The sequence below is a fragment of the Mugil cephalus genome, chromosome 2, assembly GCF_022458985.1.
Source record: "Mugil cephalus isolate CIBA_MC_2020 chromosome 2, CIBA_Mcephalus_1.1, whole genome shotgun sequence".
Taxonomy (NCBI): Eukaryota; Metazoa; Chordata; class Actinopteri; order Mugiliformes; family Mugilidae; genus Mugil; species Mugil cephalus.
The window spans coordinates 12,540,741-12,560,329 of record NC_061771.1 but is presented as its reverse complement, the minus strand read 5'-3'; the positions used below and the strand labels follow the sequence as shown (position 1 = coordinate 12,560,329).

At 42.2% G+C, this 19,589-nt stretch overlaps 1 protein-coding gene across 31 annotated transcripts in view; it reads left to right on the top strand.

Annotated features, from left to right (window-relative positions):
- rims1b (regulating synaptic membrane exocytosis 1b) overlaps positions 1-19,589 on the top strand; it is a 68,162-nt gene that overhangs the window by 36,490 nt on the left and 12,083 nt on the right. For 9 of the 31 annotated variants that reach the window (XM_047579385.1, XM_047579382.1, XM_047579383.1 and 6 more), the window contains 21 exons: positions 4,391-4,431; positions 4,603-4,713; positions 4,822-4,921; positions 6,116-6,239; positions 6,341-6,397; positions 6,624-6,670; positions 6,849-6,964; positions 7,063-7,193; positions 7,309-7,480; positions 8,473-8,626; positions 8,812-8,868; positions 10,129-10,282; positions 11,056-11,172; positions 11,616-11,678; positions 12,134-12,211; positions 15,082-15,201; positions 15,868-15,957; positions 16,624-16,704; positions 17,195-17,260; positions 17,972-18,085; positions 18,479-18,582. In XM_047579385.1, the coding sequence (XP_047435341.1) occupies positions 4,391-4,431; positions 4,603-4,713; positions 4,822-4,921; positions 6,116-6,239; positions 6,341-6,397; positions 6,624-6,670; positions 6,849-6,964; positions 7,063-7,193; positions 7,309-7,480; positions 8,473-8,626; positions 8,812-8,868; positions 10,129-10,282; positions 11,056-11,172; positions 11,616-11,678; positions 12,134-12,211; positions 15,082-15,201; positions 15,868-15,957; positions 16,624-16,704; positions 17,195-17,260; positions 17,972-18,085; positions 18,479-18,582 (2,097 nt within the window). The remainder of the gene's footprint in view (positions 1-4,390; positions 4,432-4,602; positions 4,714-4,821; positions 4,922-6,115; positions 6,240-6,340; positions 6,398-6,623; positions 6,671-6,848; positions 6,965-7,062; positions 7,194-7,308; positions 7,481-8,472; positions 8,627-8,811; positions 8,869-10,128; positions 10,283-11,055; positions 11,173-11,615; positions 11,679-12,133; positions 12,212-15,081; positions 15,202-15,867; positions 15,958-16,623; positions 16,705-17,194; positions 17,261-17,971; positions 18,086-18,478; positions 18,583-19,589) is intronic. The other 22 variants (XM_047579412.1, XM_047579388.1, XM_047579411.1 and 19 more) reach the window with 20 other exon arrangements.

Below are 19,589 nucleotides of genomic sequence, written 5' to 3'. Positions count from 1 at the left end.
GGTAATGGGTAGACGGTGTGGATTGGGATTATTAGCTGTTTTAAACACTCTTTAGCTAGCTGAGCCTCAAAACAGGATGTCTCCTTCTACTCTCTTCTGTGGCATGCAGGAACTTTCACAGGGTAATGTGCAGTATGTGTTTGCTAAATAGATACTGAAAAAGCAAAATGAGAGCGCACACCAGCGTTGGTGAGGGGCTGACAACTGGAACAAAATGGTAAAACGAAAGAAAGTACTGTACGCATCAAGTTAAGGGAAACAGTGACACAGTTCTTTTTTTCTGGTCATAACATAAATGAAGGCGGCACAGCGGTTCAGTGGTTTGCGCTGTTGCCTCTCAGAAAGAAGTTCCGGGTTCGAGTCGCGCTCGGGCCTTTCTGGGTGGAGTGCGCATGTACTCCCTATTTTTGCATCCAGGTACTCCGGCTTCCTCCCACCTCCAAAGACATGCTTGTTAGGCTAATTGGAGCTTATTCTAAATTGACCCTAGTTGTGAGTGTGAGTGCGAATGGTTGTATGTCTCAGTGTTAGCCCTGAGATAGGCTGACGACCTGTCCAGGGTGTACCCCGCCTCTCGCCCAGTGCCAGCTGGGATAGGCTCCAGCAACCCCCGCGACCCTAGTGAGGATAAGAAGTATGGAAGATGAGATGAGATAAAATAAATGGTGTTAACTACATGGTCTGGACATTACTGTAGCTTTTTGATGAACAAACCCATGCTGGTGGTACTTTTTTAATGACACTCAGATAGACTGGCCATAGCAGCACTGCTTTTAGCACCATGTTTGATCTCTACCTTCTCCAGAGTGAAATTTCTGAAGTATGTTTTTTGAAACAATAGGGTCTAACATTGTAGGTGATAAATATTGATTCAATGCTTTGTCATAAACATCAAGAACAAAGAAAAGATTGCGTTTTTATTGGTATGTATCCTTCTTTGCATATTGCCTCTGTAATGGTTGTCTTGGTAATTGGTAAATAAAGGAAACCGTGCACTTGTACACACTGATGGATACGGTAATGGTTGCAAGGTCATAAGGTGATAATAAGGTCATTCCTGGTTTTTTAAGATCTTGGATTTATTGATTATTTGTAGGTGTTTCAACGTGAACTTAATTAGCTACAAATCATTCAGATGAGATTACTCTGTAGCATGGACTGTTGGCACATTAACATAGTCACTGATGACATTTCAGCAAAATAGTTCCTACAATCTTAAAGTTTTATGTCAGTCTGTAAAACTTTTGTAAAAATTTTGTACATTAGGATTAAACGGAGAACACAAACACTGAAACTGTGCTTTTAAACTCCTCCATTTACAAACTTAAACACCCATCGAACACCATAAGTTGTATGTATGTAACTATACTACCACTTTATATCCCAGTCCGAGGCTTTAGTGACACGCACTTTGACTCGTTGACGTTAAATAGAAGCAGACAGTGATTCAGAGTAATTGCGTTACTCCCTTGGTGTGAAAAAGAACAGCAAGGTGATAATTGTGCTGAGTAAATGGAAGAGGAAGTATGCTATTGGGATGACACTGGGTCCCATGGCGAGGCACCTCATTCACATGTACTGCTACTGTGTGTATGTGTGCGTGTCCTACACTTATCAGGATTACTTTAACGTTCCCCAGAGAATCAGCGTGAACATGTTTCACTGAACTGTACATGTAGGTGTCCACACACTGATCCAGCGCTGTGATGTGGAAAGAGATACAGTATATACAGTCAGTGTTCAGTAATTATATCACGTTGATAAATTACAAGGGCAAGTTGCTACATATATCATCCATAATTCAGAACAATGGTGAAATCGGAAAGTCTGTGTGTAAACACCTAAATGCAGGGATATTTTCTGTTTCTTGTTGAACTAGCGTATAAGGTCTGGGAACAAAGATTGGACATTTTAGTCAAGTGGGGGCTTCATAAAATGTCAAAGACTGAGCATCTCAGGATCAGAATCAGCTTTATTGGGCAAGTATGTGTGCACGTATAAGGAATTTGACTCTTTGCTCACCAGTACAAAACACAGCACTTAAATACATGTAACAAATAAAAGCATAAACAATAGAAAACTGTACCACATAAATTAGATTTTCAGAATTAAAAAAAAAAATAGAAAAAATAAAGATCAGATACAGATTTAAACAATAACTGAAGAAATTAGGCCAGTTCAATCGTTGAAGAAGTTAGTGTTTCAAGTCCTCACTCACTTTAAAGGACGATGGGAAAACATTAAGACGTTTGTCGAGAACGCCTTAGCCACTGAATGCCACATACTTTGGTGCTCTGATTGGTTGGAGGACTGTCCAAATGTGTGCAGGGATTTTATTTAATTTTTTTTGTTTCTGTGTGGGTTGAAACATGCCCCATAAGGAAATTCAAATGGACTGTCACTGATAGGAGTGACAAATAGTATTTTGTCCTCGTAAACCTGAAAATAATCAGAAGATTCCATTTAGACACATACTGAAATGACACTGGAGCTGATGCTGAAACATGTTATTACAGCAGCTTGTTGAGCGTCGAGTTCAAACGATGTGACTGTGAGAGATTTTGTCAAGCTTGGTCAGTTTTGTGACTGAAACTGGTTAAACGGGAGGTGTAGCAGCAGAAATACGCGAATGAAGCACACACACTGCTTCCTCGGAACAACATCATCTGATACTAAGACTAATAAATAATAACACTGGCCTCCAAAATCCAGAAAGTCTACTCAGCACTTTAAACTGTGCAGTGAGCATTTTTCCTGTGAAACACGTTTAATGGATTTTCAGACATCAGATTAGCAGCAGTGGAGTCATACATGCTTTGTCTCTGATTTACACTCCCTCCATCATCCATGATCCTGTGGGCTAGCCTGTCATTTTCCATTTGGTTTCCACTTAATATGTGTTCCATAGTTTTTCCACGCAAGGTTTAAGCCGTATTATTTCCTTTCCTGTTGTCATTTGCCAGAAACTTCCACTGAATCATTCTCTTCGCTCATTTACATTAAAGCTGAACCTCCATGGGAGCTTTTAAACTGCCAGTCTGATGCCGTCTTGCTGTTGTTTTAGTCCTTCTGTGAAATAGTGGCCATGAATCTCTCAGCCTCCTCTGGTCTGATGCTGGGCCAGTTAGCTTCCCTGCTCGGGCCGACCATCTGTCAGTGCAAATGAGTGCTGGGATGCCCTGACAGCGGCTGGTGTCTCTGTCCTTGGCCAGGCTCTGGACGGAGTAGTCTTAGACAGGCCATTGTTATTGTGAATTACTTTGATTTTTATGCCCTGGCTCTTGAGTGACAATTTTAATGTGTTTTCTCAAGACATGAACCTTATTCTTTCAGTTCAATATGATAATATTGGTTTTGAGCTGAAGTTTGATGACATTTTAGTCTCTTTATTGGTTTTAAGTTTCAATTAGCAATATTGAATGTAGCCCAAGAGTAAAAATGTGGAAAGGAAGTTGAATCTTTAAGTTTAAATAGAAACATTTTTGTTAGTAAAAACTTGTTTATCCTCCCATGAATCGGCAGTGGGAGAGGTACCTGCTCTCAGCAGTTAAATCAACAAACAAAATACAGATGGATTTAATTTTTCTTGTCTTTAATGACTTCTCTGTGCTGGATGGTACATTGTGTTTTTGTGTTCGCTTTGTAGTCATTACATGTATTCATTCTCTGTTTGAGCACATTACTCAGTAGGACATATTACTGTAAAACAGAAAATAAATAATTTTCTTAGTATGTCATTTTACACCCCTTCTTCTTCTTCTTCTTCTTCTTCTTCTTCCCCTCCTCCTCTTCCTCCTCCTCCTCCTCCTCCTCCTCTTTGGCGAGTTCTTACAAGCTTTACACACCAGGATGTCTGGCCAGTTTATCTCGTTCATCCTCTTGGGTATAGACTCACTAGATCTTCTTCAGGTCTGGACTTCTGCTGGGCCCCTGAAGCACAGTTAGAAACTCATCTTGAAGCCACTCCAGCGTTGTCTGTTTACTTTGTGGAGTTGTGGACAATCATTCCAGTGTCAGATCTTTACAGTCACAGTGCTGCCGAAATGTTCAATTACCTGGTTTGTTTATGAAGAGTCTGTCTCATCGCAAACACTTTATTTTACAGTGATTGTGTCCTTTCTGTGTGCCTTTCTAAACCACTATACTAACACTAAGTTCCAGGCATTCTGTGCACTTTACTTAAATAACTTAAGCAAACAAAGTGCTGCTGGTTTTTCTGTTTGAAGTGTAATTCAAACTATGCTACAACAAACTGGGCTGTAAAAGAGGAAGGAACTGCAGCTAAATCTATTTGGTGTCTTGTGAGTTGACATATAGTAAAGCAGTTTACTTTCTGCATATTTCCATTGTCTGAATACCTAATACATCTCCCTGTTCTTTCTCCATGCAGGTGACTGGGACTGTCATCCTCTAGATCCCGCAGTGTGGCATGTAAGTTTCAGCGGTTGTAAACATCTACCATGACATCTTTAACTCACATATGTGTTCAGAACAGACATTTCTATTCATATAAATCGCACATTAAAACAGAGATATTTACACTTTGTAACTCCTTTCATAATTGTCTTTGTCTCCTGTCATCTTAATCTTCTATACACGCAGCATCCGGTTACGTGGCAGCCGTCCAAAGAAGGGGACCACCTGATCGGACGCATCACGCTAAGCAAGAGGTCGGCCATGCCTCGTGAGGCTGGCTCCCTCCTGGGTCTAAAAGTACGCATGGAATCCTCTGCATTAATACTTTTGTCAAAGAAATCAGAAGGGACTTCCGCAAACTGGAAATAGTGACGTTCCTACTCATTCCCCTCTCTGTGCGTGCAGGTTGTTGGAGGAAAGATGACAGAGACGGGCAGACTTGGGGCCTTCATCACTAAGGTCAAAAAAGGAAGTCTGGCAGATGTTGTTGGACACCTACGCGCAGGTGCAAATCTTTTGAAATCTGTACTACTGTGCTTTCTTTATTGTTTAGCTCAAAGCTCATTTTAATGCTGAACTGAATGTAAAAGTATATTTTTGCAAAAATGTGTGGCGGCCTAAGCATAGGTCTTCAACAGGGGGTCCATGGAGGTACTGCAGGGGGCTCACAAAACATTTGGTTGATTATATATTTATATTTATATGTATATATATTATTTTTTTTAATTTAAATTTCTTTAACTACACATTAACATGAATCCAACATGTGTTAGTAAAGAGATAAATGGAGGCAGAAGATGATCTTTATAATTTTGTCAGTTATGTCAGGTATGTTTATTTTAATATTTTAATGCACAATTATATTAACAATATATATATATATATATATATATATATATATATATATATATATATATATATATATATATATATATATAAACAGCACTAGGCCGAGTGTAATATAGAGCACATATAGTAGGTAGGGAGTCCATACTTAATCTCTCCATCAGTTTGGTGGTCCTTGGCCTGAAAAACGTTCAAGACCCCTGGCCTAAAGTGTAACAATTATGGTTGTTGTAATGTTATTGGTATCATGTCTGCGAAGGCCAAAAATAAGTAACTGGCTTCACATCATATTGGAGATATCATCATTGCCAGTTTCCCACCAGTCGGCTCAAAAAGACATAAAAAGAATGAGAAATGTGGGCAAAAGTAAGCAACTACAGATGTGTGACCTCGGCCAGGGTATCAGTAATGAAAGGCATGCATGGATGGGTGGAAGTTGAGTATAAAAACAAGATTGCAATCCTGAGAAAGAGAGAGAGTGAGAACACACAGAGAAAGCTGAGTTTTATAACCTTAACCACTCCCACCTCTCGGATGCCTCCTCACCGCCACACCTGACCTCATTCAGGCGGCAGAAGACGACTGACTGCAGCCATCCTGAGTTGTCACATGACATGAATGCTAGCAAGTTGTGCACATGAGAATCGTCTCTTACAGTCCCTCCGACATGTATGGAGTACCAAGGTCGTCTGGCACATCTGAACCCCTCAAACTGCTAATGCCATGCAGCAGCTGCTGCCAACGATGGGGATGAAATGTCTACTCTAGTGGTACATTAGCAACCTAACTAGCCTCCACTCTTTGAGTGGACTTATTTATTCTCGTCTTGTATCTCGTAACATCCTGTTTCCAGGCGATGAGGTGTTGCAGTGGAATGGGAAATCGTTGCCGGGAGCAACCAAGAAAGAAGTGTACAACATCATTCTTGAATCCAAGGCTGAGCCACAAGTTGAGATTGTTGTTTCAAGACCTATAGGGTAAGATTACTGCTGTTCATAGATAATGAATATTGTCTTACTTCCTGAATAAAGATACCTTTTCTGATACTTTTGCTATGTTTCCTTCCTTTATCTAAAAGCTCTATCCACCGAATTATATCAAAAAACTTCTTGAGAAAAGTGTATAGAGTCTATCAGTAAGTAGAGCTGATCTAATGGATGGAGTCCCTTCCCCTTCACCTTCCCTGAAATCCTTCAGATCCAAGAGAAAAATCCCTTTTTCCTGCTGTTGTTTTCTCCTCCACACCCCCCAAGCTGTGTGGTCAATTGACTGCTTCCTCTACCATGAAATTGTTGCTCCTTTAGTTAAGACAGGAACATGTAGTAGATCTGAATGTACTCAATGACTCTCTTTTTTTACAGAGACATCCCAAGAATCCCAGAGTCGTCCCACCCTCCTCTAGAATCTAGTAAGTGTTTATATGGGGGAGAAGATGATTCTACTTTTTTTTTGTACAGTGTTTCAATGAATGTATCAGTAGCCTCTTGGTGAAATACACATCACAGTGTGCTTTCATTTCAAATGTTGAATTTTATTGTGTTTTTTTTCTATGGTTCATTACAAGGTTTATTGTTTTCATCACTCAGCAGGCTCCAGTTCCTTTGAATCTCAGAAAATGGAGCGTCCCTCTATATCAGTGATGTCGCCTACCAGCCCTGGCACCCTTCGGGACCTTCCTCTGGTCCTGCCTGGACAGCTTTCTGTAAGTACCTGGAAGAGGAGGAACAGAGAACTTAGATTTATGTGAGTGGGTATAGTTTATATCGTACAGAGGCTAACTACCTTCTTACGTCTTTTCAGGTGAAGCTGTGGTACGACAAAGTAGGCCATCAGTTGATTGTCAACGTCCTTCAAGCCATAGACCTGCCAACCCGACCGGACGGAAGACCTCGGAACCCCTATGTCAAGATGTACTTCCTGCCTGACAGGAGGTTAGCTCTTTGTGTTCATTTATCTCTCATTTAGTAGGTGTGTGTGTGTGTGTTCACTTGGTTGTCGAAGATGGCTGACATGCTCACAAACATGTGATCTAAACTGTTGTTGCAGTGATAAGAGTAAACGGCGGACTAAAACAGTGAAGAAGAGCGCTGAGCCCAAGTGGAACCAGACCTTCATTTATTCTCATGTTCACCGACGGGACTTCAGAGAGCGCATGCTGGAGATCACAGTCTGGGACCAGCCCAGAGTCCAGGAGGAGGAGAGTGAATTCCTGGGCGAGGTGGGTGACATACCAGTGCTCTTCAGGCCAGGGGTTTAAATCTCGTGAGCCACTGAAGGGCAGTTAGGGACTCGTCTTGAAGCCACCTCAGTGTTGCCTTGTCTGTTTTCCTTGGCTCACTGTGATGCTGAAAAAAAAGGACCATCAACTCAATCTCAGATCTCACTTTCTGAACCAGGTTTTCTTCTTGCGCCTCTCTGCATTTGCATTGATCTTTTTCTAAGTGTCCCTGTCCCAGCTGCTGAGAAACAGTCCTATAAGCATGCTGCTGCCACTGCCATGCTTCACTGCATGGATGTTATTAGCTGATTATTAAACAGCATAGGCGTACCAAAGAGTTCAGCTTGGGCTTGTTAGACCACAAATCTTTTCTCTCCTTGAGTCTGACAAACCTCACACACGATGTTATGAGTCATTTACTCAGAGTGGCATCCGTCTAGCTGCTCTACCATAAATACCTGATCAATTCTGAATCTTACTGTGCTCCTGGGAACACCCAGTGCATCGGAAATCATTGTATGTCCTTACCCCACTCTATGCCCCACCATATCTTTATCATGGATGTCTTATATCACTGGCGGACCTTGGACTTCATGGCCTGTCTTTTTCCTGGCTTTCTGTGTCTATTTTGGGACCTAATGTCCAGTCACTTGAGTTCTAGTTCAGGTTCTAGGCACGTATCGAGGATAATTAACACAAACAAGATGCATTTGACCTCAATCAGTCTCCATGGCAGAAGATAAAACCTGAACTGAACTTTTTTGACTGTGATTTAAAATAAAGCCAGATGGGTTCAAATAATATTAAAGCAGTGGTTTACAGCCTGTTTTAAGTGGTCCCTGATGTTAACTTTGTGACCATTGTGGCTGGTTGTTATGTCTTTTTTTAGTAACTGGTTAAAACGTTGGTTAAAACTCTACATTTACATTTTAGTGGTCCTAAATCCTTACATCAGACTCTTACACCATTTCTTTCTCTGTGTCTTCTGCCAGATCCTGATAGAGCTGGAGACGGCCTTACTAGATGACACTCCGCACTGGTATAAACTCCAGACACATGACGTGTCCTCTATACCTCTGCCCCAGCCGTCTCCGTATCTCCCCCGCAGACACGTCCACGGAGACAGCCCCAGCAAGAAACTACAGAGTATGTCTGTCCGTGTTTTCTTACAAGATACGTCTCATTTTACCTACAGTTCGTTTGAGTGTGTGGTTGCTAACCCTTCTTTTTCTGAGCTTTCTCTTTTGTGTCTCTCAGTGTGGGAGACTGACAAACAGAACCTCTCAACCCTGTCTGTTTGTGTGTGTTGTGTGCGTGCGTGTCCTGTGCAGGGTCTCATCGCATCATTGATTCAGAGTTTGATGATGGTTTGTTAGTAGTGAATAAAGGTGGGTGGGGGACATGATTACTGAGCATTTCCTCGTAGTAGTCTGTAGGTGCCCAGCACTGGGTGAGAGAGCAAATTGCTGCATCCTCCGTCCATCCTTCCAACCTCCTCCTGGCTCTACATAGTCTTTAAAACAAACCCAAATTTAAAAAGCAATGAATGTCTGCTGTATCAGCAAAGACTTTTGTAATTCATGTGTACGCCTCTTCTCCTCTTCTGCTGGGCCGTAGAAACACTGAAGAACTGAGTGCATGTTCAGCTGTAGAGCTACAGTAGTTCACTGCCATTCCACTTAGTCTCCTGCCGTTCTCCTGCATGCTTCTAGCCCTGCCCGATGTTTGCTTACGTCACTGAAATGACACAGAACACGTATAGTGGTAGAGGAATTTGTGTTACTCTGGCCAGTAGAATTACTACAACCGCTTTGCTGTTTTGCCTGTTTCTGCCTTGACTTCATACCCTGTCAGTCGACAGTGGACCTGACGAAAAAATATGTTTCATTTTGGCATTTTCAAATTGCGGGCGGGTAGAAGTGTATATAATCAGGAAATGATTTAACTCTACCATTCTTGTTTTAGAGACCGATGCTACCATTGGTAATGTTCGTTATTACAGCTATTTGTCTGGAAAAAAAATACTAAGCTCAAATACAAAACACAGTACCATACTTGCTGGCTCATAACTGACTCAAAATACAAAAGTGAATTAATATGAGCCTCAGACACTGTTAGCTTAGCTTGTGCCTCTTACAAAACAGCATCACAGGAGTCTTACTTAGGTTAACACAGGCTTGGACACAATCAATGTTTCGTATAAGTTACATTTTTGGAAGCGCTCCAACAACATTATCTTGAGACTTGTGCAACAACTGCTTGTTTAAACTAGGCTGATACAGGCTTCATAAATCTGCCATGTGGCCTTGTAGCTGCAAATGTCAGATACGTTTTCTCATCTGGGACTCTTCAGGTCTGGCAGAGACATCGCAGAAACAGTTTGCTAGCACATGATGACCAGCTAACCTGTTTGCTAGCTGGTCATTTGCCTGTAAAGCACGCTGAGGTGTTGTTTTACAGTCTGTAAGAGAATGACATCTGTAATGGTAGTCAGCAGCACAACACTCGCAGCTGGTGCGTCCTCATCAAAGGACATTCAGTCAGTGCTCGGGTGTGCGTTTGTGTTGAATCGTTAGGAAACTTGAGGCGTGTTTTTATGAATATTTGTGAACTGGATATCCGTCCTGGATCTCTCTGTTTATGTGTAGGTGCAGAGCGTAACTCCAGGGAGAGGGAGCGGGGCAGCACGCTGGCTGTGCCGGAGCAGCAGCGGCCCGTCCAGCACCGCTCCCGCTCGGTGTCTCCTCACCGAGAAGACTCCTGCAGAGCTCGGTCTCGGCCTGCACACGTGCCCATGCAAAGGTCAGCATCGCCTACCAGCTTTATGCAGCGAACTGTCAGTGACAATGCAACGAAGCACATTCAAGGAAAACTCTGAGCTTTATTTAATTCTCATTTCTGCTACTCATGATTTATCCTAAATTAAACTGCAGCTGGGACCATTAGTCAGTTTACACAGAATGCAAGTTGTTATTCACGTATAATGCCAGAAACATTTCATGGTTTCACATTTTAAAAACCTGATTATAATGAAAAATGTTGTTTCCTATATGTCATAAAATAATAATAATAATAATAATAACTTCTTGAGAGCAATGTTGTATTTTTACAGTGTAATATTAAAATCACCGACATATGCACAATGAAGAGTGTGAAAGCTTGGCCTGTTCTATAAAATACATTTATCACATAGATGTCAAACAGTTGTGATTTCATTTGTCTTTTAATCAGTGTGAAAGTTATAGTCCAGTCCAGTATCCCCCTGTCTGTTCAGCTATCTGGTTATTAATCCAGCTAAATCAAAGTAATACACATCAGTTTTAGTCATGCAATCCCCTGACATACAGAGGCAGAAATGTTAACGTCAGTATGTCTGACACGTATTTAGCAGCCTCCATATGTCAAACTTGTCAAGTCTGAACTACCAAGTATGTTTAGTAAGTTTGAAGTTTACATACGAGATTGTGATCAAGATACAAACTCCATAATGCAAAAACATGCACATATGTATGTTACATACTTTTTTTCCTGTATGTCTGCCACATATATTCATTAGATATCTTTTACTCCATCAGGAGTTTGGACGAGATCCACCACAACCGCCACCCCCCCCACTCCCCTTCTCGCTACAGCGAGTCTCATCTGGAGCACCAGCGCTCCGGCGACTCGGATTACGAATACTCTGAGGACAGGTAAACTGTTGTTGGGATCTCTGGGATTTCTGAGGGACAGTGTTTTGAGGATATTTTATATCTGTATAAACTATATGCTAAAAACAAGATGGGCACATAATAGGATGAGTGGATCAGTGGCTTTCACAGCAACTCTGGCCTTCGCCATCCATGAATAAAGTACTTAATGTACTAATATTTACTTATATTTCACAAAGATATAATCTTCTTTTGTTTAAATCAGTTCTTGCAATCTAGATTCTACTAATACTACTAACAGTGAGTCAACATACTGAGTCAGTTGTATCATTTTCTGCTGTTTAATACAGACTTACTTGAAATCTCAGAATTATGATTTCCTGGTTTCTGTCATTCATAAATTCACTTTGCCTGTTGCCATCCTCTTCTGTTGTGTTTTCTTTCGTTGTTTTTCATTTGTTCACCCATCGTCATGGCAATGACAGTGAGGTCCTGGAGATGCACAGGTCTATCCGGGGCGGGAGTGCCGAGTGCCTGCATACAAACAGGTAAAAAATAAAGAAAAAAAGACCAAAAAAAAAAAAAAACAACACAGCCATCTTCCATTTTATTTTGAAAATATCATCATCGCCATCCTCACTATGCTTTAACAAGCTCATCTTAACACATCCAAAGTAAATGTTTTTAATGAAAAGTGAATCAGTTAGTATTTTTAAATGATGGTGTTTCTGCTCGCCTGCACCTGCATGTGCCAAAACTGTTACATTAGTGGTAGTAGTACACTCATTAAGTTCATGTCCAATTCTTGTCTATCACCACAACACTCTCATAAAAATGCGGCCAACACAGTGATCACTGTATCAGGGGAATAAAGACCTGAAGAAGGCAAAGATCTTTTGATTTCTTTCTCTTCCTTTTTTTGCATTGGTCACATTCTCTCACAGCAGTTACATATCGTTTTCTTGTCTTCCCTTACGCGCATGATGTCCGTTCATACAACCAGGGGCGTAGGTAGATACAGCAACACACTCCCCCCCAAAATGCCCCTCTTAGTAAACGGTATCCATAAAGACATTTACAGGTAAGCGTTTAGTGTGGAAGGCAGTCTTGCGTACCCTTCTCTGTGACTGTCCAGCTCTCCCAGACTCATTTGTGGAGTTGGTGGGCCATTTAGTTGCGGTAATGCTTTCTCAACGCAATAAATGCCCATATGTCTCCCAGACCGCTGTGCTGCTTGTGCTTGCTTGGGTTAGAGTGTCTGCCAAGTTGCTTTGTCATGGTGCCGCTTTAGCTGGATAATGGTGTGTGTTGCTTTCCCTTCAGTGTTACGCAATCCTTTAAAGGACCATGCTGGTAATGTTGCATGTTGTAGCCCTTCAACTACAAATCGCAAACAGTTCTTAACATTTCTCTACATCGGTGCAGTAAAGAGATGTTATGTTATGTTATGCTGTCAGGTAAACCAACAGGTGAAGCAATATAGGAACACTTTGGCGGTGAAACGTTTCACTGTAGTCACTCTGTTGGGAGCTCATTATGCTCTGCAGGCTCAGTCGTACGGCGACGTAGCCATATGTGTCATCTGAGCACTGTTTGAATTTATTTGGCTATATTAGGCTAGAGAAATGTAGAAATGGAGAATATCAAGACTAGAGAATCAAACTCATCAAACTTGAATTTATGACCACAGTATGTGTAGAACAAGTGACAGTCCCGGTCATTTCAGCTGTACTCTGTTTCCATGCATGCTTGTTACATGGTTAGCACTGACCTGTTGAGTTTAGCTTAGTAAAGCCGAGTTGTTGTGTTTTCACCAAAAACGAGCGACCTGCAGGTCATTTTTAATGAATGCCACTGATGGATGAGTTCAAAAAGTCAAAAAGTTTGCCCACCAATGTTCTAGAGTCTTTTGAGGTCTGATGCAAACATCTCCACACTAGACCTGGTAAGAGAAAGCCAAAGGAAAAAACAAGTGAAACAGTGTGATGTTAGTGGCAGTTAATTCAATCAAATGCCTCTCCCCCATAGTTAAGGCTGGACTAGCAGCATTCAGGCGGCTAGTGATCTTCTTTCTTTCTATTTTTTACTGCCAGAGTGAATTAGGCACTGCTGTCTTTTTTAGCCACATGGGTTTGAGTGTGCACAGCTGTATCAGGTGGAGGCTAAGGGAGGTCTCTTTTACTGTCACGGAAAACTTGACCTCATTGCCAGGGCTGTAGTTTAACCCTTATGGGACAAGGAACCATATATGGAAACTCCAGTGTTTTAAATTGCGTCCCTGTGCCTCTCAGTGAGGTTTAGAAGCATGTGGTTTTCACCCAGCCAATCAGAGAAGATCAGGGAAACATCCTCAGGTCAAATGCATATCTGCTTTATTAGGTCCCAAGAAGAAGTGTCCTAATTTTGTCTGAATCAGCACTTATGTTCTAATGGTCTAACTACATGTTTACATTAGCTTACTACTCAAAGGCAAGGTACCATATACGATAAACTCATTAATGTTGATTTTATACATGAAAATTAAAATTTTTGAACTTTCTGAAACATTTCAGAAAATAATAAATAAATAAATTAAATTAAATAACACCCAAGGTGTAAGATAGCATGGCAGACTTGCAGGTCTCCCCAATATTAAACCATCTTTGTAGATTTTTTACTTTTATTTTTTTCTAGTTTATCAGACCAGGAGAAAGATAATATATAAATAGATAATAAATAATAATTAATTCATTTGGCCTCTGGTGATAAGGTACGAACACAAAAACCTTTTTTCTCCCTCTTCCCAAGCAGAAGAAATGAATAAGTAAATAAATAAATACAGCCCCGGCTACACAATTAAGTATTTATACTCAGCCAGTTTACAATTTATACATTCAACATATCCAAACAATACAGAAAATAATGTTTAAACAAAATTTGGTAAAATTTACCATTTGATCTTATCTTGCTTTAAGACTAGTTTTTACAGTATAAAGCCTGTGTTACAAACAGGAGGCATTGTTTGGAAAGTGTTTAGCCTGATAGTCACCAGTAGAATTACTAAAGCGCATCAAACTCTGTGATATTTCATCTCCTGCTACACCAGATTCAAAAATTCTCTTCTGAGTTCCCTGAATTTCGTGGCCATGCAACACAAAGTTGCTGAAGCGCCCCGTGTTCGTGACTAAACAGAAATAAGTCTAAGTGTGTGAGTTGCAGTGTATGGGCTATAACATGCAGCTGTTGTCCTTTAATAGATTTATCCGGTGTTGATCCTGGCATCATCATGTGCACCAGTACAGAACATACTGACATGCAGCTTTCTCATAATCTCCCCTTTTCTCTCCACTACCTCTGAACGGGCATCACAAAGACATAATCATCAGTCATATTTACTGTAATGCCTCATTCCTGGCCACATAGCCACCAGACCTCCAGACCTCCAGTCCAATCCATTTCCTCCATTCCCCTCTGTTCTGCTAATCCTCAATGACGCTGCTATACATTTTATAGATCTCTCCTCGCCACGTGCTGCCTCAACAGCTTTAGATCGTCGTCTAGATTGTCTTATGTAATCAACGCTACACATAATCTCCCTGTGTGCTATATGTGTGCAGGCCCTTTCTCTATACTGTTATGTAACGTGCTCCTCTCCCTGAAGTCAAGGCAGGATGCAGTTCATCTCATGTGTTCATTTTCTCAGTGTGGTGTTTCTGGTGAACACCAGCGGCACATTTTTTTAATTTAAAGGCCGTTCAAGCTTAGATTATTCTCTTAAAGCTACGACATCTGTCAGCAGAGAGTCATGGAATTTGATGTTGTGATCTGGATGTTGTGCCCACGCCCCCTTCACTTATTTTGTCGCCGTTTATCTCTGTCTGTCGCATGTGTCATTTTTGTTTTCCTTTGCTTTCCTTTTGCGCATGGCTCTTTGCCCGCCTGCCTTGGGCGGGGGTCTCTCTGTGTGTACAGCTCCACCCTCCCTGCATGCCTAAAGAACAAGCCGCCCCACAGGCAGGAAGGGGGCACCACGTTGCCCCGTAGCATCCTTACACACCGTGTGCTCAGGTTCACTGATGAGGTCACGGTTAGGTAAGAACACTTCACACATCTCCCCTCTCGTCCTCCCACCCGCCCAGAACCTTTGCCTTTTTATTTCCCCCCCCTTGAGCATGTCCCGCTAAGGGCCGAGCTTTAAACAAACCCCTGAGCTCTTGTCGGCCTCCCCGTGAGGATTGACAAACGCCGTGTGCGATGTCATGCGATGGCACGGAGCCAACCACCTGTTAAAAGTATCTGTTGGCACAAAGCAGCATGACGTGACTCAGGGCTTCACATGCACCCGCGAACGCTGACTGCTTCGCTCTCTCTCACACACACACTTTTACAAACCTCTCCCACTTAGACCAGGTTCCCATGGCAACCCACCAACCTCCCATCTCAGTGGTCTCAGTGTATGGCCGTGAGGAGTGACTGGCTATGATAAATGGAGATTGTACATCAGAGCCATTACATGTTACTGCTCCGTCTGATGGCCTCATTTTTTATCCCTTCATCTCTCTCTCTCTTTCTCTCCATTCACCTTCCTTTATTTTGCCTATTCCTCTTTTGACTTTCCTTTTTTTTTATCTTCTCGCCACTCACCACCCTTTTTTTTTGTTCTCAATATCTCCGTGCTCTGCTCTACATCTCGTCCCCGTCTCTGTTTCTCCCTCTACCTCTTATTTGCCTGTCTACTGCCGCGTTGTCGCGGTGCAGCGACCTGCAGCCGTCGTTGGACAGAGTGAGGAGTGCCAGCACCACCTGTCTGAGACCAGACACCAACTTTCACTGCACTAACAGAGACAGGTATCAAAAGCAAATCTACTCAGTAAATGAATGCAGTCAATTTAATAAGAGGAAGCTTCTGACTCTTGACTTTCTGTTAAAATAGATCTCGCAAACAGTGGCTCTGCTGAAGCTTCAGATGCTGTATGTTATTTCATTGTGGAAAGACGCTTACACGTTTCTTTTTCAGTGTTATGATTCCAGCCTGTAATATAGGTTAGCTTACACTAGCTTACCACAGAAACAAAAAAACAGGGGAACAGTCTGGGTTTCGTATGGATTTAGCCTTTAAAATATAAAATATGATTAGTTGTAAGCAGAAGACATGCTGAAAACAGGGCTGGTTTCGTACTTTTGCTGCTTAAATGCTAAGATAAGCTACAAGCTAACCACTGTGTCTTCAGGTTGCTGTATAGACATAAGAGTTGGAGGAAGCCAATTAGCTTCACCCCTAAATGCAACAAACTGTGTTAGTCTGTGCACGTGTTTCTCACAGATTTCCCACATTCCTTGCAATGTTTTAAAGTTAGTTTAAAAAAAAAAAAAAGAATATTTGTGATGTTACTCCAAGACGTTCAAAGAAAATTCACAGATCCACTGTCGTCACTGTCGCTTCACTCACTAACAACCTCTCCTGGTGTGCCCACTCTGGGATGCTGCTCCTCCTCCTTCCTCCCGCCCCTCTAGGTGCTCCAACTCTTTGCCCCGCAAGACTCCCCCAAGCCCCCGGATCTTAGTAGAACATGTGGCCCCTGAAGAAGAAGACAGGTATATCAGACCTGCTCACCCCGCCCCTCTACTGTGCTGCGGCTCTGCTTGCCTGCTCACACTTTCTTCCCGACCCCTCGCCTGGAGGACCACCCTGCAGCTTAGAGCTCATCCTGTAGATGTTACACGGCACATCACAGATCTTGTGATCTTGCGCAGTTTCTTTCCCCTCCGCTGTAAACACTTGTGGTCCCTCATTCCGCTGCACCTGCTTCTCTGCTCAGCACCCGCTCCGAATCCCCCACTTCTCTGGCTTTAAAGCACTTCCTTTGCTGTAATGTTCTCACTGGTGGAAACGCTTAAACAGCTTATAGCAGCTATTAAAACACACAAAAGCCAAGCTTCCGTGTACATTATCTCCAACCTATGTGTTCGGTTTTGCCATTTTCTTTCTTTCTTTCTGTGGGTTGCCATTTTCCACATCGTGTTTTTTTTTTCTTTTTTCTTTTTTCTTCCTCTCTCTCTCTGTGGCTGCTGTTTGCCGAAGCAGGCAGTGCAGCAATTCATCAAGTCCAAACTGTCAGAGGGGCAGCAAAAAAAGCCTGGAGGGGGACAGGTAAGATCGTTCATTCATTCATTCCCTGGCATTATTCATCTCCTCTCATGACTGCCACCCCTTCTATTGTGTCTTAAAAAGTTCATATCTGAACAGTTTTGTCTAATCCTTTGTTCTGTTTAGTTGTTGCCTGTCTGTCCTGTGTGTAGCGTCGCCATAACATCATGTAGATACACTTGCTTTAGGTACACCAGTGAAAATGAATGCGTCCCGCACTGAAATCCTCCTTCGTGACTGTTGGAATGCTCGGTTGATGTTGAGTCAGAAACGTGATCTATCAACTTTAAGTTGTTGTTTAATTTTAGCCCTTATTTTAATTGTGTCAGGACTAAAATCAGCTAAACTGACGCTATACAAATAAACATCCTACGCACCGATCTAACTTTGTGCAGAGCTCCCCAGTCTTGATGCTAAACTAACTTGTTGCATGCATTTAACACAACAAATAAGTGTACTGTATACTAAAAAATACAGCAGGAGTTCTGTGGAGCGATGAAATGACTGATTTTGTTCAGTTCACAATGAAGAAGGTATTTTTGTGTGTTGATAGTAGCAGCTGTGGTTTGCTCCTAGCTGTGTGGATAAATGCAGCGTGTGGTGTTAAGCGTCACCTGCAGAGCAGCAGAGAAAAGAGCAGGCCATCTTTTAGAGATCATTTCACTGTCTTTATACAGTTTGCAGTTTTAATTTCTTTTTATTTGCTAATGGCAGTCGTATCCAGCCCACCTCTATCCTGAGGGGCAGTAGAGGGAGAGGGGGCCCCCTGAGGCCCTTTGGCCAGACTGTCCTGTCAGGGTCCTGTCCTAACTCACCGCGACTGGACAGGTGCATGCTATTCCCAGTACTCCAGTGCACCTCTGCTCCCTGTGTGCTGATTCCTTCTCTCCTCTGCTGGGTGTGTGGTGAATGTGTCCCAAAACTGATCGTCATGAAAAGCTGTCCAGCGGTGATGTGCAGTGATATTTTTTTATCCCGTGTGTGATTTTGAGATGTGTAGAAAGACAAGAACACACCGAGCCGCTTCCTTCCTGCTCCTCCTCTGATGATTGTGATCCACTCCTGTGTCAGCCTGACCTTTGACCTCTCCCTGGCCATCAGTGGTTATATATTCCGCTGTGATTCGGCGTTCGGTCTGAGTGATGCATTGTTTTACATTGATAAGTCCTTACATCTAATTCACACCCCCCCTGCTCGTGTGTTTTTGTTGCTGCCTCACAGAGCACAGCTTCATGGCAGCCCCTCTCCTCCATCGGGGACTCCATCAGGTCGCAGGGGCAGGCAGCTGCCGCAGCTCCCTGCGAAAAGCAGCAGCATCGAGCAAGGTGTGTATGACCTCCACTTACAGAGAGCTCAGACGAGGCTGTTACTCTGCAGATGTAAAACACACGAGTTAATATAAATACGGCACGCAAGGAAAAAAAATCCACTACTGTCTCCGGAACACTACATTAGTTTTCACTCCTTTCATTTGGAATAAAATAAACTAGGCATTGCCAGACTCACTCAGTCATCATCTCAATATATAGTCCTGCAATCAGAGTCAGTTTGTCATAAACAAATTCAACTCCACGGTGCTCCGATGACGTTTATGACTATGTCACTGGTACAATTCTGTTCATCATCACACCCAAACGAATTGATTGGTCTCGCTAATCTTTGCCGCATCACTATCAGTTCCTAGCGGAGCATGTTAGTTAGTTTAGCTAGCTAGTTATACTAGAATAACCAGCCAGGAATCAGACTGAACCCAGCTTTAGAAAACACCCAACAATTTAGTTAGTACCGACTCCACAACCGTGAAGCCACTTTGGATCAGAGACAACAAGTAGAATTTAGAAATAGGTTTGTCTCTCCATCACCAGCCTTGTAACAATGAGACAGTGACACTGCTACTTCTGAAAACTGTCAGTCAACAGCTCAGCAGCCTTTTCACTGAGTGTGCCACTGTGCCCTTAAAGATGGCGAAGGCTTATGTCTTAAAAGCAGATCATAAAGCCTGGTCCCAGAACAGGAACCCTCAGGTTGTAAATGGTTAATGATTTTTTTTTTTTTTTTTTTTTTTTTTTTTTTTCCCAAAGAGAATCAATAGTGCATTGTTGAGGTTTCCCCACAAGGATACGTTCCATTCCAGCAAGCCTTACAAATCAGATGGTTCTTGTAGAAACTTTAAGGCAAGGCACAAAATCCAGGACAGAATAAAGTCCATCGAGGGCTTGCAGCAATTCACAAAGCTGTGAGCGCACAGTCACATTTAAATCTGACCTAAATCAGCACATCAACATTTTTTATTCTCAGATTTGAACAAGAAAGAGGACCGTGTTAACCATTT